Genomic DNA, 21,757 nt, shown 5'->3' with positions numbered 1-21,757 from the left:
ACGATGGTGACGATGATGACGATGACGATGACGAAGAAGATGACGATGATGACGACAACAAAAATGATGATGATGATAGTGATGATGATGATGACGATGATTACGATGATGACGATGACGATGACAAAGAAGAAGATGACGATGATGATGACGACAACAACAACGATGATGATAGTGATGATGATGATGATGATAACAGTGCAATGATTTTATTTGACAGTCAAGATGCAGTTTAGGTCAAATTCATGCATTCAATGGAGAAAGTACATTGTACTTTTTATTGTCAGTTGAAATAAGGTGTGTAGGCATTGCTTTGTAATTTCAGCTACACACACACACACACACACACACACACACACAAACATTTTGGCAAAGTTTTCTTCATTATACATTCAGCAAAAAAAGAAAGTAAACACTTTTTCGAGATCATATTTTTTATAGAAGATTTTAATAAAAACCAATGTATTAGATACCATATTAAAGGTAATTTAATTGGCTATCAAGTTAGTAGGTTGATACAAAAGGAAATTTTATGCATGAGTGAACACATTCATTTTTGCCCCCCAAGACACAAAAGTAAAAATTGCAAAATTTGACAAGTTGTCTTTCATTTGGTAATGTCCTTCAAGATAACAATGACAGCCAAAAGCCATTTTAAAACAATGACAGACATAAATGAAATAGCATAAACAAGTTTTTGTTCTCTTTATCTCTTTATAATCTCAAACAGAAACAAAATGGGAAACTAAGGGAGGAAAATGAGAATTTCTTGTCAGCTTAAATTTCAAACGACATGAGGATTAATGGCATAAAGATGATTAAATAAACAGAATTTCTTTATTTTACTCTTTTTAGAAAGTAAATCAAAGATTTATGAGATAAATTTAAGAACCAAATATCATTTACAATTCCCCTAATTTGAAAACAAATTGAAATTTCTGCCATTTTAATCGATATTTCTTTATCTCTTATTTCATGTGAATTTTGGCTTGACCCAAGATTCTTCATTCTTCTTCCTTATTTTTTACCTTTATTGATATTTGGGCTTCAAAGATATTATAGAGATCAAAGGTTCATTTTTGCAACTCAATTCATGTGTCTAATTGTGTTAAATTTGTCTTTTGTTCTTATTGTTATATGGAGGAGCACGTGCGCATTAATGACAACTCGTTCAATTTTGCAATTTTTGCTTTTGTGCCTTGGAAGAGAAAAAAGAAGGTGTTCACTCATGCATAAAGTTTCCCATTTTATTGACCTACTAGGCTGATAGCCAATTAAATAACCTTCAATATGGTATATAATACATTAACTTTTAGCCAAATATTCTATGAGAAATATAAACTTGAAAAAGTGTTTACTTTCTTTTTTTGCTGAGTGTATGTAGAGAATACTTTTTGAGCAGTGGTAGGCATTGAATAGTGGGCTGTAATATCTGTTTAATATCAATTCATTGTGGCTAAAACTTACCATGCCAATTAATTCCTGGAAAGAAGGTAAGAAAGAGACGGGAAAACAAAGGGAATTGATGTAGTAGGAATGAAGAGATAAGATGTGCTCACATTATTACCTCCGCCAAGGGGGGAGATTATGTTTTCGTTATCATTGGTTTGTTTGTTAGTTCGTTCGTTCGTTTGTCCGTGTGCAAAATAACACAAAAAGTAGTTAACGAATTGGGATGAAACTTGCAGGAAAGGTTGAGAATGACACAAGTAACAAACAATTAACTTTTGGTAGTGATCCGAGAATTTGGGGGAATTTATGATGGATTTTTTATATTTTGGCAGGTAGGGTCAATGAACTTGGGAGTTCAGGCTGCACGTATTTGAGGTTTGCCTGCGCACACTAAAGTGCGTGCTCTAGTTTCTGCTGGGGCGAGGCGCGCAGTGCAGCTGAGGTTTTATGACGTAACAAAGGCTTCTATTTTCAGCATGCACTGGTATACTTATGGGTGGAAATCACTGATCTCAGTGGAAGAGCCCAAAGAGCTTTTCCCCAGTGGTGGAGAGGAGAAAATCTCTTTGGGAAAAGCAAGATCATTGGTGGAAAGTATAACTGCTTGACCGAGGTCTGTGCTCTCAGAGTGCTTTTCTAGTTCAACATAATTCTTCTTCGTTGTTTATAGTACCTTCTTTGCTCTCTCTCTCTCTGTTTCGTGTGTTTTCTTTCATAGAGTATCTAACCTTTGCATGGCATGGGGAGTGGGGGTAAACCAGACATGAAATGCAATTTGAAAGTCTGCCATGGACACTACAAGATCACATTGCTCCCATTCTTCTTCCTCATGTAAATTTTTTGAAGGGCAGGTCATAACATATGGTGCACATTTCCAACCCAAGGCACAGTCCTTTGGGTGCCTGCCAGTGACTCACATAGGCTAGCTTTTAACTCTTTATGTGCCATGGTGTAAACCCCTTGTGTGCCACATTATTCTGAGACAGCAATGTAGTCATGCTTTAGGAAAACATTCTGTTTTTCAAATCAGTGTCAATTTTATAGATTTTTGTTACCCTGGACATGTATATGAGCAGAGTTATTGGTAAAATGCCAAACTTTGCTTTGATGAAAGTGTATGACCAGTCTATTCTTTCAAAAGACTAGTACATGTATATAGCCTTAGTATTCTAAAGGCATGACTTTTGCACACAAAACAGTGACAGAAACTTAGAAATCACTTAGGGAACACTACTTGATAGTCAACCACCACATAGAATACAAGCTAAATTTGACAGGAATGGAATCGCGAGAAACGCTTTCATTGTACCGTAGCATTTGGCAATTTATTGATCGGTTTGGGCGGGCTTGTGTGTTTGAGCAGAATGTGCAAACTTGGCATGCCGTTGACTGAGTAGAGTGTGCGAACGTGGCACATACAAAGGAGTTAATAAACTTCCTCTATTGACTCTTCTTCATTTCTTCCTGCCTCTCACAGAATGGTTGGCAGGGACTACCCCTACTCGCTACCCAAGCTCCTCAGTTCGGTCAAGTGGAACAGCAGAGAGGATGTAGCACAGGTGAGATCAGTTTTAAAAGGGTGGTACAGTTTCAGTTGAGATGGGGTTTGAAGTTTCTAATTTTTTTTTTATGATAATATTTGTAGATAATGACAAACCTCTTATAAAAGAGCATGTGATTTCAAGAGGAGTTTTAAGTTTATTTGATAAAAATTGGTTTTGAAATGGCTGAGATATCCAAAACAAAGCGATTCTAATAAAAGGTGCGACCCACCTTTTATTAGGATCGCTTTGTCTCACTTAGTTTTTTTGATATCTCATCCATTTCAAAACTGATTTTCATGAAATAAACTTTGAATTCCTCTTAGAAGTGTATGCTTTTTCACATTTCATTAAGTGGTTTCTAAGTATCTCACAAAAAGTTAAAAGCTGAATTCTCACCTCAACCAGTAGTGTTACCTCCCTTTAAAGTGAGATGATGTCAACCCTTACAGTGCTCTCTTCACTGATCGGCATGTCTGCAGGAGTGCTTTCTATGCCAAGTGGCGCAGGTGTCTGGGAATTACGATGTAATTGCCAATGAATAGAGATTACCTAATCCCCGTAATCACTTTCTGCGTCACCATATCAATTGTGTTGGACTGAGGCAGAGTTTTACATCCATGTGCATGGCCAGCGCCACGTTTTCAAAAGTGTGGGGGGGGCACTTCAGACTTCTGGTGCCACTCTCGGTTTCATCAGCTGACAAGCAAAAAAAAAAAAAAAAAGGTCTTCAGCGCAAAAATAAAGGCCTTACCACGCTGCCACTTCAAGGTTTCTATCTATTTCTTTCTAGTGCCACTTATGCACTTCTTGGGTAAAAAAAGTGGGGGGGGGGGGGCCCAAAGTGGTGACACCTTATGTATTCCTTAGTATGGTGCAAAAAAGAGGGGGCCCGAACACCCCCCCTTCCCCCACCGCCCCCACAAGAAGTTCCACAAGCTGTCATCGGTATCAACAGTTGAAATATTGCATAACCAACGACTAGAGAAGCACTCTGAGAGCGTAATGTAAAACTCATTTGAGATTTGTCATTCCCATACTTGCAGTATAGAAGCAAGCAGAGTTTCACTATAGCAAGATTTTTTTTTTTCATTTCGGTTATAATTGCAATGGAAATTCACCATTGATTGGCCTTGTGAAATGAGGAAATTGAATTGAAAGCAGAACAAATTCCTTCCATGGATATTACCCTGTGATGGCTCGAATATTCAGGAGATGTCTCTGCCTCTGGCCGTACTTCCACGAGTACCACTCTGAGATTCAATTTCCTCCATCTCGGAAAGAGGGAGCCTGGGGGAAACTGGGGCTCCAAGAAGGAACAAGGGGCATATTTTCTCTCCCGTGATTAGAATCGAGGACTTTATGCCAAAATTCCAGAAACTGAAGGAGGGTGTCGAATACCGTCTTGGCAGCAGATATGTTCTTTACATACATTCTTGGCATGTCGTGCTCCCTGTCTGTTCTGCCCAGAGTGCACATTGGAATGTCATAAGATTATGCATAGAATAAAAATCCTTTGTAAAAGGCAAAGGGGGATAACTATTGCATTGAGTAGGGATTAGACAAGTGTACAGCTTGCTTTACAGAATGACTGAATTTTAACCAAGAAACAGCTCCCCGCACGGGAGGAAGCTGGAGAGGGTGGGTGGATGGGAGAGGGGAGCCGTGATTGATGTCAAATTTCATTGAGGCTCTTATGAAATGGAAGATGACACTAGGGAAGGTGAGAGTGGATATGAGATGTGCACACAACATTCTACTTTCTAACAAAATGCAATTTTAATTAAAATTAATTAATTAATTTTAACAAAATGCGTGCAACTCTTATCATGAATACATCACATATTTCGAAGGCATTTGGTGATGCAGTCCAACTTCAATTGTCTTGCCATTTCTTATCCGGACTTCTCTGTCATCCAGAGGTGTTCACACAGTGAAGAAGGAAACAAAAAAAGGAAGTGATTTTAAAGTCCACTAAGACTCCTACAAAACTCACACGAATTGCCTGTAAGTTTTCCATGAGAAATCCTTTAAAAAGGGACCGTAATTTTGATAGGCTAGCATAGATTACCCCACTGTTGCTGTGTACGCTGCCTACCTAACTACCACTGGGTTGGTAGGTACAATTGATGATGATGATGATGATGATGGTGATGATGACGATGATGATGATGATGATGATGATGAAGATAATGATGATGACGAAACAGCATTTATATAGCACTATTTATCTGTAGGAACATTCAAAGGCACCCAGCTCCTACAATGTGTTCTGCCAAATCGCGTATCCAGATGGGCGCCAGTCCTGACATAGCCGTATACACTGTACCAGAGGTTGGACTGTTAAACACAAGATGAGGATGGTGCAATTCAATACAATGCATGTGTCTCATTCTTTTGATAAATGCTGCAGCTGTACATCCTCCTCAAGGACTGGCCAGACATGGACGTGGAGACCGCCCTCGGCCTCCTGGACTGCAGCTACGCTGACCTCGGGGTCAGGACGGAGGCAGTCAACTGCCTTGACCGCATCTTGTCGGACGAGCAGCTGTCCCTCTACCTCCTTCAGCTTGTCCAGGTAAGGGACGGAGTGCTCTGTTGCAATCACTTTCACTTTATATGTGACACTGCTTCACAAAACCAACAAAAAGTCACCAGACATGGAATTTCAGTTTAAAGAGCATATTCTGAGGGAGCAGACTTTAAGTTTTAAAATGATGTATAACTTAATTCAAATGGACCCTCCAAACCTATCTGAATATTGGAAAGAAAGCACACATTCCGGAGAAGTGTGAACTGAGAAAAGAGGCTCTGAAGTACAGGATCTATTCAAGCGCTTAATCTTTGCCAAGCCGTGCTAGCTGTGCAATGAATGGGACAAAAAACAGGATGTAAGCAACTGGAGCAACAACAATGAAGGGATTATCAGATTAAGGTGAAATTGAGCATGCCTTATTAACACATTCTGTCCATGATTAATGCCTACTTTCAAAGCAGTAGCATCATCCTTTCTAAAGTTATTAGAGTTGAAAGTGAAGAGCGTGTACAGGGTTTTTAAGAAATGGAAAGGGGACTCTATTAAAGACACACTTAATCACCCTATTCTAAGAAAAAAGCGTTGTAGAAAAATTGCTAAAACACACACTTTCCAATGAATCCATGGACTTCTGAAGGAGTGATATTGTCATTAATGACAAAAGTTTCAGAGATCTCAGCCTACATTTATGTGTCATCAAATCTAGATTCCACTGCATCATTTTATCTTAATGATACATGTGTAGCTCATTTATGTGTATTCACTTGTGTAGCTCATTTATGTGTATTCACTTGTGTAGCTCATTTATGTGTATTCACTTGTGTAGCTCATTTATGTGTATTCACATCGAAAGAACTTAGGTAGTGTAAGTTCCTTTTTGAATTTTGAAAGTGATTTGAAGTGATGAAAATTCTGAAGTAAAAATCTGGTCCTGTGCCTTGTATGTCCGACAGGTGCTGAAGTACGAGTCGTATTTGGACAACCCGCTGGCCAGGTTCCTCCTCAGACGCTCATTGTACAACCAGAGGATAGGACATTTCTTCTTCTGGCACCTCAGGTAGTTGCCATGACGATATTGAATGATGTTGACAGATATAGTTGGTGTGTTTTTATTTTTTGGTCTGCTTATTTTACATTTTGTAACTATAATGGGGATGATGTTCATTGTCATGGCATTCAGAAATGGTGATTATTATGGTCAAAGTAATGGCGATGATAGATATGGTGATGGCAGTGATGATGATGATTGTGATGATGATGATTAAGATGGTGATGATGATGAGGAGGAGGTTGGTGATGCTGATGATGGTTATAAAGATGGAAAGGATGATAAAAATGATAATTGAAATAACGTAATTTGCATCTCTATGGTTACGTGAATTCAAATCATATAGATCTGTGCTACCTCTAGCTCACTGCTGGACTGAAACAGACAGTGCTATTAAAAAAAAAGAAAAAAAAAGTCCTTGATTCATGTGTATCAAATCCATCTGTTTGGTTTGGCTTTATTGTTCCATATTCCTCATTTACAAATAGATGATAAACAGATCAAGAATAAAATATGCAAATTACCAAATAGATGAAGAAGATAATGAATATGTGTGAAATACAAGAAATCTGCATAGAAACATTACTTGTAGGGTATAGATTTCCAGAAGACGTTATTAAATGAATTTCGTCCCTGAAATTGCACAAGTGCATGACATGATTGCTTATGATCTTCCTGGCAGGTCTGAGATGCACAAGCCGCGGGTGAGTCGCCGATTCGGCCTGATGCTGGAGGCGTACTGCCGGTCCCTGGGTCCATACCTCAAGCTCCTCGTGAGGCAGGTGGAATCCCTGGACAAACTCTCCAAGCTCTCCGAGTCACTCAACGAGCGCAAGGAGGACACGAATCGGGTGGGTGTATCTAGATCTCATGATACCTAACTTGGTGACTGTTAGTAGAATCTGGGGTATTGGGCTGTATGCATTTTTTAATCTATCTTGTGACATGTACTTTGTGCGCATGTGCAGTTATTGCCTGTGATAGCATTCAGCTTCCAACCACATTCCAATTTCGCATACATATGTACCTGAGTATAGAGGAATGTTGTAGATGATGTGTTTTGTTCTGTGACACAAGTGCCATGGAAGGTCTCACACCCAGATTTTCTACCCTATACTGTCTATGAGAAAGTGTCATGCACTCCCCAACTGACTGTGACTCTTCAACAATGCAACCTCTTCACAGTGCTTCGTGCTTAACTCTGTGTGTGCCATGGTGTAAACCTCCTGTGTGCCACATTATATTGAGACCACAAAGTGTGAATGCCTTTGAAATCATTCTGTTTTTCCAAGCCATGTAAGGTTTGATAGAGGTGTTTATGCTAGAAAATAAGTATAGCAAAGTTACAGAGGAAGTCGGAAGCTTTGGCGCAACATAAATTTTTACTACAAAACTATGCATATCGATGAGGCATTCCATGTACTGTGGCATGTTGTGATTTATCAATCGGTTTATGTGCAATCGTGCACTGAAGCAAAATGTGCCAAATCAGCAAGCCATCAACTGTGTCAGTGATGCGATTGTGGCACTCACAGAGTTCAAACTTTCACTTCACCACCAACCCCCCCCCCCCCTTCTTTACACCCCTCCAGGACCGGCTGAAGTACCTGTCGGACCAGATGGCCCAGCCTGACTTCATCGAGGCGCTGCAGGAGCTCCCTCTGCCTGTCAACCCGTCCTTCTCTCTCGGCAAGCTCAAGGTGGAGGCCTGCCGCATCCTCTCTTCAGCCAAGCGCCCTCTCTGGCTGGTCTGGGAGAACCCTGACAGGATGGCCGAATCCATGTTCGAGGACATCAAGGTCATGTTCAAGAGAGGAGATGGTGAGTTTAAGTAGTACACTTTTTCTTTCATGTGAATATCTTACAATTCCAGATAGATGCAGAAACTCAAATTCCAAGCATCTCTTTAAACAAGAGATTCCCCCGCCTGGACCCCCTGGCAAACTTGATATGCTGATTATGAGTAGCGCACATCACAAACTCAAAGCGCAACGTCCTTTACAGTCAGGGGTCCAGGGCCCGCTTGAAGGACCTGGAAGCTGTAGATAATTTTCCGGTGCTATCTTGGCCTTCTTTTTTTTTAACATATATGACCAAACTAAAGTTGGGCAGGAGGAAGCTAAACTTTATGCAGACAAAAATGTATCTTAAGCTGGAGATGCACAGCTAGAGTGGGAGAAATGCAAATTGGAGCGGGAGATTTTGGGAAAAATGGCCTCGTAGCCGGAGATCTCCTGCCAAATGTGGGAGAATTAGAGTCTCTGTGGACATTAATTACTTTTTTCATGTGTACCACAATATGAAGCAAATGTATTATCGTGAGTCAGTACAGATCTCTTAGTCATTTGGGGTATGAGTTTTCGAAAATCAAAATAAAGTAGCATGAGTAAAATTAGCTCTCGCTGGTAACAAGCATTTAAGGGAGTGGTATATTCTTCTTTCATTTTATGATTGCTCCTCGATTTTCTTTCCATCACATGTATACAGACCTGAGACAAGACATGCTGACCCTTCAAATGATCCAGATCATGGACTCTATATGGCAGCAACGTGGACTGGACCTCAAGTGAGTTTGACCTCCTCGGCAAGCTCTTACAATCCTGATTATGTGTTTCCCCACTACTAGTACTGTAAGATATGTCAAAGAAGTTTATCTGTATTGAAACTTCGTGATGACTATTCTGATGATAGGTAGAATTGGGGCAGCGAGGTGGCTCAGTCATAAGCGTAATCTGCCTAGCAATAAAATGGCTTGGGTTTGAAGCCCACTGAGTCTTTACTGAGCAATGTTGTGTGTGATCATGCTGCCCTCTCTAGTAAGAGACAAAATGTTCTGTCCCTCGGATAGGACCATAAAATGGAGGTCCTGTGCATGAGAAAGTCACAACTCATGTACGTAAAACATCCCGCTTAATTCATTCATCGCAAAGAGCAGGGTGCATAACCTGGAGATGTTATCCATGTCAAATTCACACAATATGTGCGCTAACACACCCATCTGGTTATGCCATTTTAGGAACATGATATATTTTCCTTGCCTACAGATGCCAGTAGACACTTTTGCTGCTCTACAATACAATAGTGGCTATTATGATCAAGATTTGCTATGTTTGACGCAACTTCGTCAAAAAACTTGTACATCCCCATTTCTAATAGCGAAGAGAAATTAAAGGGGTGGTTTTGTTTGTGTGTGTGTGTGTGTGTTTTAATGCAGTACAGGTGACTCCCATTATAACGAAGTCCTCAGGACTAGCAGTTCTCATTTGTTATATGGAAATGTTATAGCTGAAGAAAAGAGTATTGAAAGATATATAGATGATAATTTTGGAGCCAGAATTTTTCTTCACTGTCACAAGATTTTCATTATAACTGTGTTCCTTGTAATAGGAATGCACTGAACTGATAAAGAGTGCACAGTGCACCCTCAACTCAAGGAATTCAAGAGTTCAAGTTATAATAGATACCATCCCCCTTCTCCCCTCCTCCTCCCCTCCAACCTCCAACCATCCTTCCTCTCCCCCCCCCCCACCCCGTCTTCAGGATGACGCCCTACCGATGCCTCGCCACCGGCAACATGACGGGGCTGATCGAGGTCGTGCGGAACTCGTCCACGATCTACGACATCCAGCACAAGGCGGGTATCATGAGCACCCTACAGCTGAAGAGCGGAGTCCTCCACCAGTGGATCAAGGAGAAAAGCAGAGGGACACAGTAAGATCACATCATATGTGACCCTGCATCACAAAACCAAGAAAAAGTTGCTAGTTATGGATTTTTAGCTAAAGGCAGATTCTGACAGAGCAGATTTTAAGCTTTACAATGGTGTATAACTCAATTCCAATGGACCCTCTAAACCTATCTAGATATTGGAAAGAAAGCACACACTCTGGAAAAGTGTGTACTGAGAAAAGAGGCTCCAAAGTGTAGGGTCTATTCATAGGCTTAATGCTGTAAAGTCATGCTAGCATGCAATGAATGGGACAAAAAACAGGATGTAAAACGCCAAAGCAACAACAATGAAAGGATTATCAGATTAAGCTGAAAATCAGTAGGCTCTATTAACACATTGCGTCCACAGCTACAACCAACTTTCAAAGCAGTAGCACCTTCCTTTCAACTTATTAGAGTTGAATGTGAATAGCGTGTAAAGGATTTTTAAGAAATGAAATGGGGTCTCTAAGACATAACTAATTACACTAGTCTACAAAATAAAAAGAGTTCTAGAAAAACTGCTCAAAACACATCTTTCCATTCATTTTATGATCCCTAACTTTGAAAAAATATAGAAGAAAATTTGAAAAACTTCAGATTGACCACGTTGTCCCATTTCATCTATTTTGAGTCCTCACGTAAAGTCAGGGCTTGTGACTTTTTGTTGGTTTTGTGATGCACAGTCACATATTACCTCATACTCAAATGGTCCTTCCAAACTCAGGGCTAGCTCTAGCTCCAGACGTTTCTTTGCCCCTTTCCCCACTTGTACTCTTTAGTCCTAATCTATCTTTGAAAGAAGGAGCTAGAAATATTGTTCAAGGATGCCAGTTTTCAGGCAAAAGCCTGAATTCAGGCCCTGGCACTTTCAAAGTTCAGGCTTTTTCGTGTACAAAGGAGCTTCATGTAGATGTATTTCAGGCCTTCTCTTTCATTCTAACTGGCATCCCTGATTGTTGCTGTTCTCACTTGCCAATATCCATGCTTGATAAGAAAAAACTTGTGGGACAAACATTTTCGTGGTGGAAATGATGAGGGAGGGGGGAAGGTAAAAGATTCAAGAGCTTTTTGACTTTATGGGTAAGAGGTAATGGATTTCCATTGAGCTGTGCCATTTGACACATCTTGGTCCTAGGCTTTTGTTTTCTGGTCTCACTAGCATGCTCCTTAGCCCCACATTTTGCAAACAAATATCTGAAATATGTTGCCAATCTGAACAAACTTTGTGGTGAAGAACTTTAGAAGGAATTTTTTTTAAATGTCCTGTTTAATGGCAAGTACACATTTCCAAGAATTGTATAGGCATCATACTTCTGAAGGGTTAGGTCAAGTACTGTTCAATGTCTTCCTGTTATATTTTCATTATGTCATTCAAATACCTTTGTTCACCGATTGCTATGCAAGGTGGAGTGCTTTCTTCCCCAATCAGTGCAGATGTCTGGAAACTAATCATCAGTGAATAGAGATTACCTAATCCCCCTAATCACTATATTGTGTCACCATGGAAGTCCTGTTGGGCTGAGGCACATTGCTACACCTGAGTGGGCTTAATTACTTCTGTTTACAACCAGGTCAAGTCTGGGTATTTGACTGAAAGCCAATGGAAAAGCTTGGCATGTTAACCCATTTCTTACAGAAACCTGGTACAGGTTCTTATGGCAGCAACTGATATACGGGAGCCTGGTATACCAGGTTCCAAAAACGGAAACAAGAGTGTCTACATGTGTGGCCTAAATGCATGTTTATTTGTGTCATCCTGCCCAGAAAAATGACTCTGATAGAAAGATTAGAGTTTGCTCTATCAGCATTTGTTCTCTTTCTGAAGAAAAACTGTGTATATTACAGTATTATTTACCTTTTTCCAATGTAGTTTACGCTTGTTTGGTTATGAAACCCGTATGAAGATGTACGTATAGCGATCAAGGCGGAGCTGAGGTAGATTTCTGTGTTCGCTGACTCCATTCAGGTGCTTCGTTTTGTGTAAGACAAAAGTGTCTGTGAGCCCATCAGCGCACCCTCTATTCATACCTCACGCCTGATGGCTATTGTCATCGTTCAATGGCACATGGAGTTGACCGTGGGAAGGGGAGACATGTACAACTTCACTGCTTTCTCATATGTAGATTACCACCCTCTCTATTCTCTTTCGACAAGCAAAAAGAATCTTGTTTGGGGGCTTTGGGGGCTCTTAGAGAATTGCAGGAGAACGGGTTAAGCTAAGTTCTTCTGTGCTTAAAGAGTTAATCAGCAAGGGGTTTCCTCTCCCGAGAGGTATACTTCATGCTCTCTGCTGTGCTTTCTTTTGCTTCAGATATGACGACGCAGTGGACACCTTCACAAAGTCCTGCGCCGGATACTGTGTGGCTACTTTCATTCTCGGGATAGGCGACCGGCACAACAGCAATATCATGGTTTCCCAACAGGGTCAGGTGAGCACGATCTTAGCCACCTGATTGGCTGGCTTACAGAATCAAGTCATGTGGCATGTGTTGCTCCCACTTCTTTTGTACATACCCTTCATTTAGATGAGAGAATAATTGCAAATTGTACGTTAAAATTTACAGATTCATTTTTGTTGCAGTGCTGCCCCTGATTCAGCTCTATGAGAAATATGAATATAAGGGAGCTAAAGGTTAGGCAATTCAGGTCAAACAAAATGCACTCATATCATGTTGTCTAATTCAAACCATTAAACTATGGTATTAGGGGATGTGAGTACTCACAGTGAATCTTGCTTGTCTTGAAGCTTTTGGAAATTAGTAGTCCCATTCTATCAAGTACGTGTATTGAACAAACCCCAGGATGGTTCCTTCTCTTTCGCGTGGTCTTCATGATGATACAGAATGAGCATCAGATCACATTCACAGAGAGTAACAGTATAAAGAAAAAAGAAACTAGAGAAGCACTCTGAGAGTGCAGACCTCAACCAAGCAGTTCCTTTCCACCCATGATCTTGTTCTTCTGTAGAGATCAGTGATTTCCACCCGCCAATAAGAATGCATGCTGAAAAATCGCGTGATTTCCCAATTTGGGAGCCTTTTGTTACGTCATAAACCCTCAGGTGTGCGGCATGCCTCGCCCTAGCAGAAACTAGAGCACGCACTTAAGTGTGCGTATGAAAACCTGAAAAATGCGCAGCTTGAACTCCCAAGTTCATTGACTGTACCTGCCGAAATATTGAAAATTCTTCATAAATTCCCCCAAAATTCCCAGATCACTACCTTAGTTTAATCATCTGTTCCTTGTGTTATTCTCAGCCTGTCCTGCAACTTTTATCCAAATCCATTCACAACTTTTTGAGTTATTTTGCACACAGACAAACAAACAAACAGATGGTAATGAAAACATAACCTCCTCCATTGGCGGAGGTAAAATTAAACTGCAAAACTACAATTCCCTTCAGGATATCAGTGTTGGATTTCAAACCATCCATCCTACCGATCTTCAGTTTGATCATTGTTGAATCTCAAACCATCCATCCTGCAGATCTTCCACATAGACTTTGGCCACTTCCTGGGCCACATCAAGAAGAAGTACGGCATCAAGCGGGAGAGGGTTCCCTTTGTCCTGACCGAGGACTTTCTCAAGGTCATCACCAAGGGCAACGACATCACCAAGAGTCAGGAGTTCAAGAAGTGAGTCAGCCCAAACAGATTATTAGTTTTACTATATGTGACCCTGCATCACAAAATCAACAAAAAGTTGCCAGACGTGGATTTTCAGTTCAGGGCAGATTCTCAAAGAGCAGACTTTAACCTGTTGAGGACGGACTGAATTTGCTGCAACACGCATTTCCCATAGATACCTGCCCGAGTATACTCTGGACTTGTCATCATTGGGTTAAGCTTTGGAATGATGCACAATGTATGACTCAATTTGAATGGACTCCCCTAACCTATCTAAATATTGGAAAGAAAGCACATACTCGGTGTGTGCTCAGAAAAGAGGCTGTGAAGTAAAGGGCCTATTCAAATGCTGAACCCATTGAGGATGGGCTGATTTTGCTACAGCATGCGTTTCCCACAGACACTTGCCCGAGTATACTCGGGGACTTGTCCTCAATTGGTTAATCTTACCAAGCTGTGCCCTGTGCAGTGAATGGGACAAAACAACAGGATGTAAAACTCCATAGCAACAAGAATGAAGGGATTATCAGATTAGGCTGAAATCGAGCATACACTATTAAGACAGTTTTGAAAGTGAAGAGTGTGTAAGAGGTTGTTGAGAAATGAGTGTAGAAGAAAAATATTATTGCTATTTAAGAAAATATGACAATCTAAAGATTGACTGGGTTTACCCATTTCACCTGTTTTTTAGTCCTCATGTAGAATCAGGGCACGCGACTTTTCCTTGGTTTTGTGATGCACAGTCCCATTTAATGTATTCAAACTTTATGCATACCTTCATACCAAGGGTTTTGTGGTCTCTCCAGCTGATATTCGGCACTCTTATGAGAAGCCGATTGTACAGTATGTGCCATCAAGCCCATTCTTTAGAGAGTACAAAATAAATGAGGAAACCTATTGATGATAATTTTGGGACCTGAATATTTACTTTGTTGTAATGAGAATTTTGCTATGACTGTGTTTGTTTTATTCATTCACTCATTCATGTCACCATTGGGACTCTCCTGTGCACCAGATTCCAGGAGCTCTGTTGCCAGGCCTACCTCATCCTCCGGGACCACGCCCACCTCTTCATCAGCCTCTTCACCCTGATGCTGGGCACCGACATCCCCGAGCTGCAGACGATCGACGACGTCGGCTACCTCCACAAGACGCTCGCCGTCGGCAAGACGGAGAACGAGGCGCTCGAGTACTTCCTGAAGCAGCTCAACGACGCCCACGGTGGTGGCTGGACCACCAAGATGGACTGGCTGTGCCACGCCCTGAAACATGGAATATGACCCCCCTCCCACCAGTGGCAGGGGGCGGGTGGGGCCCGCTTACCAGGACTGAGCACGGGTGGATGGAATACAACTCAGCAGCTGCCTCTCACCATCTCCAGGTCTCATTTAACCCCTCGGCAACTCGTCTGTGCACAATATCAGTGGCAATTTTGATTTGGCAATTACTGGAGAGTTAAACATCAAGTTTAACCTCCTCCTGATGAATTAAGAGGTTGGAGTTGTTACCTTGCATGTGCTGTGTAGAAAGTCAGCGGCAATGGACTGTTTGTACGCTGTTACGAAGCATGTACTAGGACCCGTTGTGTCATAAGGCGAGGCACATTATGGCAGCGGATGGAATACACACAGCAGTGTGTGGTGGTACAAAAGTGTAGGTGCGTCCACTTTGTGTAACCATGGATACCACTGTTCCATAGATGCTGTGGTTAAAGATATGCTGCGGTTTTGAAGAATAATAATATGGCCTGGGCCTGGCCATAACTCAAGACATCTCATAAGCAGAGTCTCCCGAAGATGGAATGCGTGTGTGAACTTATCGTCAGAGTGGACGAGATACGATGCTGCCTCCCATTGAAGCTTTTCATGTGGCTTGTGTACAACACGCATGTTGAATGCTATATCTAGGGTGCAGTTCCCGAGATGCTGCACAAGTGTGAATGCACCTGGTTTGTGGCGGGGATTCGGTCGCATCAAACTTCCAGATGTGGCCACTCGCCGGTGTATGGTTTTGATGTCGTTAGATAAATGTTCACATTTGTTTGTTTATCTGTCTGTGTGTCAGAGAGAGAGAGAGAGAGAGACAGAGAGAGAGAAGAAGAGAGGTTGACCATATACTGGAGCTTTAGGCCATTTTCTCAGACATGGGAGAATTCAAAGAGCAGATCTGTGTACACATGGGTTTAGATTGCGCGTATATTTGCAAGACCACACTTGCATATATGGACCTATCGAAAGCATTATAGGGGTAGATGGAATACATGTAGCACATATCTATCTTGTACCAAAGCGAGAATACTGCATAAGCTGTTATTTTTGCGTAAGGATATTTTCGCAAATGGGGTGGTCACGGGCATTTTTGCCTGATGTTGTTTTCGCGATTTTTGACACCGAGGCTGTCGTAAGTGCACCAATGCATCTGAGTTCAAAATTTTTTGTGCGTTATTAAATTCACCTTCCAACAATGGTTCGCAAGCTTTGTGAAAAATTAAACCCTCGCAAAAATATGAAGCTTATACAGTACCTATTTCTTTTTTCTTTCTTTTTTTTTGTATAATAAACCAATGGTTAAAGCTGTCTTATTTCACACATTCCACCAAAGCTGAAGATGGTACAGTTTGAAGAATCCTATGCTGAATCTCTGGCTCATTTTTTTTTTCATACCATGAAGTAGCATCCCAGTGATTGAATACCTAATTTTTTTTGAGAGGTATTTTCAAAGACATTTCTTGATTTGGTGTTGCATTTTGAAAAGTCTTGCAAAGTAAACTAATTATTGAACTTACTGCTGTAACCGTGTTGATTCACACTTTTGTTAAATACATGTATTCAATTAATTCAGTTCAATTATTTACTTTTCAATCAATACAAGGAAATACATAATACAAGGTGATACATTTACCAATTCAACTTTTAAGCAATGTGGAAGGACAAAAATTTGGATATTATGCGGAATACTAGTATATGTACTAATGGTATTATATATGTGATTTATTATGTATGTGATACATTTATTGGTGCTGAAGATATAATAATTCTCAATATGACTGTATATTACCAATATTCTCTCAAGCATACAGGTTTGTCAACTCCAGTTCGACAGCTCCCTCTTTTTTTTTTTCTTTTTCTGTGATATTTTAAAGAACTCAGAAGCATAGCGTCCACTCATTGAAACTTTGCCAAAAAAATAAATATGCTAGAATTCGGTTGCACTCGTAGACTTTGTAATTTTAACTGAAATAGGTTGTGTATTCAAAGTTGTGATGAAGTACTCTGTAAATGTTTTCATGTTGAATGAAATTATGTGAATACAGCTCTTTCCTCCAGAATTTTATTTTTTGTTTATTTTTTTTATTTTTTAATAGCCAGGTTAACAATATTGTTGGCTATCACCTCAAAGGTACTTAACAGTTTCTAGAGGAATTCAGAGAGGTTGGTCAGCAAAATATGTGAATCAATAGATGTATACGTATGATTCATAAGTTTGTATAAAGTTGTATGAATTTATATGTACAACCTATGATTTGAGTAACACTCCCATTATGTGCAGGTGAGAGCCATAAGATGAACTACACGAAGATCTTCATTTAACCCGTTGAGGACGGACTGATTTTTCTACAACACGCATTTCCTATAGACCTCTGCCCGAGTATACTCGGGACTCGTCCTCAACGCGTCAAAACAAGGAAATGAGCGATCAGTTGTTGGAGGTGACTCCTGGTAAAGGAATATGTAGATATGTGCCTTGGCTATCCTGGAAGTATGATTGAATGGGCTTAATTTGCCCATGTGAATCGGGTCCAAGAGTGTAGTTGGACAGATTCCTCAACCAGAGAAGATCCTTCAAATTCAAAATATTTCAAATTCAAATAATTCAAAATATCAGAAGATGACTTTATGTCGAATCCATTCAGTTTTGTGACAAGATAATTTTGATTAGTAATCAGAAGAATTTGTGTAGGATTGTTTTATCCCTGCTATGTGTCATGATGAAATCATGTTCTTCTGGTGACTTTTCAGTAACAGCATCTCGCAATATCACAAAACAGCATTGTAAAAAGATGTAATAATAACTGGGGCCCTTCTCATAAAGATTGATTGAATTCAAAAAAGTTACGCTCGATCTGCTATTACGGGTACTGTTTACCATTGGGAACAGTGATTTTAAAAAATGTGTGGAGTTATAACATTTCATGCATATGTGTACATCAGTTGTATCACCAAACGTCCTACCATATAAAAATTTCGCAATAAAGCCTAAAATATAAAGAGATGTCATTAATTTTTCAATAAATCATAACTGTAGACAGTTTAAGAGAAACGGTTTTATCATAACTACTGTTCGCATTTTGTGCATTTAAATGTTACATTTTAGAACTATTTTGAAGCACTAAAGCTAGGTTTTTGTTTCATTTGCAAATGATAAATAATGCCTTTAAATCTCTGCTTTAATTTAAGGGTATCTTTATGAAACAGACTTGCGATTAGTATTGCACTCAATTCACTGAGTGACGCTCAATATATTGAGCGTAAGATCAATAATGACTCTTTATGAAACAGGCCCCTGGACATGTTTCGGTTCAATCCACATTTGTCGCAGTTGTTTGTGTGCATTACAAGTAAGGTATGCATATATTTTTTTTAATCAAAACAACTTTTTAACCAATTTTAACCAATTTTAACCACTTAAACTGAGCTGAGTTTGAACTTTCCATTTGGAGAAAAATTGAGGAGAGAAAAAAAAAAGGTGAAAATGTTTTATGTAGTCTTGAAAACAGTACTTCAAGTGGAATAGAATGAACCAAAATATCTTGTTGTACTATAGTCCAGCAAGCACTGAAAAAGCTAATGGTTGCGTATTTGAAGAAAGAAACATGTCATTCATTTTTATTTGATATCCAGTGTAGATGACATTAAGTGTATCATATTTAAGTATTCAACCGATATAAGCAAGTATTCAACCAATTTAACCTTGCTACATTGTAAGTTCAGACTTTCTGTAAAGGAGAAAGAATATAGAGAAAAATGCTGAATGCACCTTTTTTTTTTCACTCATGATAACAGTACTTCAAATGAGATGATATGAGCCAATTTATTTACTTGTACTAGCATTCAGGAAGCAGTGGTAAAGCTACAGTTTGCTTGTTTTAAGAAATAGACAGGACTTTCGTGTTTTTATTATCAATACCCAGAGCATGAAATTATTGTCGTATTTAAGTATTCAACCAATAAAACCTTCTTTGTAGTATTCGACCAATTTAATGTTGCTGAGTTCAGACTTTCCATAAGGAGAAAACAGAGAGAAAAAAAACACTGAGTGCATTTTATCTGATTATGATTGTACATGTACTACATTTTAGTAGCAAGAAGTTTAAAAAAACATCAGCTGCTTTTTTCATGAAAGAAACATAACTCTAATTTTTTTAGATATCTGCATCATATGGAAATATTCATTTTATGATGCAGTTTTAATGAAATATGATATGCAAACTGTTTTATAGTAAAAGCCAATTATATAAGAAGTAAAATATATTTTGCAGACATAATGGTATTCAGTGTTAATTTTTAAGGTAAATATTATTCTGTCTTATATGTTTTAAACATGTTGAAGGTAATATTATTTACATGTTTGTATTCTTTGTTATTGAAACCAAAGTAAAATTGTATTCATATATATTTAAGAACTGTCCATTTAAATAATTATTATATGTTTCTCATTCAAACATTCAGTCATTCGATTCGGTTATATATATCACTGCCAAGCTAAATGTATGTTTGTATACATGTGTTTTATCCCCCTTTTCATTGCAGTGCCATGATGTAGCATCTTCTCAGCACTGGTAAATGTGAGAGGTTTTTGTAGAGCAAGGGAAAAGATTCAAAGCCATTGTTTGCACTCTTTGTGAACTTTTAAAGTGGGAATGTATGAGTAATGAAGTAAAAACAATGGAAAAATATATTGCAAATGAAAAATATTTTGACATTGTAACATATTTCATAAGTCTCCACTTGACTAAAGTTTTCTATATATTTATTGTATATTTTTATGTTTCATTAATTTCCCACTTGGAAAAAGAAGGGAAAAAAACTCCTAATGCATGGGTATCGTCCAATTCCAGATGTTTCTGTTAACGTTAGCCACTGTCTGAAGAACCTGCCTATTTACATTTTTCGTTCAATATTCAGTACTGATGTATCTTTCAGAATGGCATAGGATAGTCTTGCATCCAGCCTTCTGCACATCGTTTGTTAACTTTGTCTGTTGTCTCTGCTCTGCTATCTTCTCTATCCTCAGTACTGTAGAGGGGAAGAACATTCAAAATGGACAAGTCACAATGTTTCTGCAGTCTGTTTTGCCTTTCACACAGAGCATCCTCATCCCCATCACATGATTTTAATATAGGTGGCGTTTGCAGGACATGTCTGTTTTCTGAATATATTATACAATATGCCACCTAAACATATGTGTTTAGAGCACAAGGAAGATTTATCATGCAGGAGTGCTCACACAAGCCTTGTGGGCAGGAAGGAATAAAATATGCACAGGGAAACTTAACTCAGTTAGCAAGCAGAAAACCAACTCTGAAGTATGTTAAAGTGCAATTACACACCGGAAAAGCACATCTATTATGAATTTCCCTTGATTGTGCAACAGTGATAAAGCAAAATGGTATTGATGTTTACTTCTAAGAGTAACTTTTTCAACTATTGCTAGCAGAAAGCCAGAAGGGCATTACTGACATAATAGAGTGTGCCAAGTGACTAATGACCTTCTGATTTTGAATTGTTGATTCACTGTCATCACATGTGCAGTGGCATGGCAGTCATGAAGCATATGGGCATTGCTGATCAATATTGAATCTTGTGGCATGGTTTGTCACAGGGGCATTAGCCTCCGTTAGAGAAACTTGTTTGCTGCCCTCTATAGTCATATCCCATAATCACCAACTCAGAAGGTTGCACAAGAATAAGCAAGTAGAATCGGTTTGGAGCCTTGTATTTGACTCCTGGGGCCCCGTTTCATAAAACTTGTCATCAGTGACAACTGCCACACTTCTATGACAGATTTGCTCTCAGCCAATCAGATGCAAGGATTTCAGTAGCTTGTCACATCTATGACAACTTGTCATTGATGACAAGTTTTATGAAACGGGCCCCTGTTCCTCTATGTTTTCATTCATACTTTAGATTCATGTTCTTACTTCTATTTCTTTTACAACTGTGTCATATGTGTTCTCTTCCACATTTGATGAAATCTTTCAACTCATTATTCCACCATTGTATGAATGATGGCCAACTCACTAATTACTGTGGAATACGTTACTCCAGTGGACTCCCGTTATAACGAAGTCCTTGGGACCGGCAGTTTTCTTGCGTTATATTGATATTTCGTTTTAACCGAACAAATTAACAATAAATATACATAGAGTGGATAGTGTTGCGGCCTGAATTTTTACTTCGTTGTAACCGGAATTTTGTTATAATCGTGTTCGTTATAACGGGAGTGCACTGTATCATGATCGTCTTCTCATATCAAGGTGATGAAGGAAATCGTTAAGGTACATTTTAGATGGGATTAGCGTGTTTCCATGATTACCAAGGTATATATCCCGCACCAAATGCGGTAAAGATCCGCTGATATCATTTATACATTTCTGTGTCTGTCTTGTCTCACGTTTTACAGCCATTCGTCAAAGCCTCGTTTCCGTGATTATAATTATATGACCCTAATAGTGGGGCGGCTGAAACAGAACTAGCGACAAGCATGGCCAACATCACACATTTGCGATTTCACACTTCTCCTGCCATTCTACAATTATCATATAGAATTTTGTAGCAAAAAG

The 21,757-nt window shown here is 39.4% G+C and overlaps 1 protein-coding gene across 1 annotated transcript in view; it reads left to right on the top strand.

The window, feature by feature from the left end:
• The window catches only part of LOC139743607 (phosphatidylinositol 4,5-bisphosphate 3-kinase catalytic subunit alpha isoform-like), a 58,986-nt gene extending 43,692 nt beyond the window's left edge, over window positions 1-15,294 (top strand). The window contains exons 9-18 of the mRNA XM_071654083.1: window positions 2,930-3,011; window positions 5,407-5,571; window positions 6,483-6,586; window positions 7,260-7,428; window positions 8,170-8,398; window positions 9,065-9,143; window positions 10,118-10,288; window positions 12,600-12,717; window positions 13,775-13,923; window positions 14,930-15,294. Of these exons, the coding sequence (XP_071510184.1) occupies window positions 2,930-3,011; window positions 5,407-5,571; window positions 6,483-6,586; window positions 7,260-7,428; window positions 8,170-8,398; window positions 9,065-9,143; window positions 10,118-10,288; window positions 12,600-12,717; window positions 13,775-13,923; window positions 14,930-15,194 (1,531 nt within the window). The 3' untranslated portion in view covers window positions 15,195-15,294. The remainder of the gene's footprint in view (window positions 1-2,929; window positions 3,012-5,406; window positions 5,572-6,482; window positions 6,587-7,259; window positions 7,429-8,169; window positions 8,399-9,064; window positions 9,144-10,117; window positions 10,289-12,599; window positions 12,718-13,774; window positions 13,924-14,929) is intronic.
• The last annotated feature ends 6,463 nt before the right edge of the window (window positions 15,295-21,757 follow it).

Source organism: Diadema antillarum, unplaced genomic scaffold, assembly GCF_040938485.1.
Source record: "Diadema antillarum isolate AM-2024a unplaced genomic scaffold, OU_Dant_1.0 seq00001098_RagTag, whole genome shotgun sequence".
NCBI classification, from domain to species: domain Eukaryota; kingdom Metazoa; phylum Echinodermata; class Echinoidea; order Diadematoida; family Diadematidae; genus Diadema; species Diadema antillarum.
This window is presented reverse-complemented; position numbering and strand designations above follow the sequence as displayed.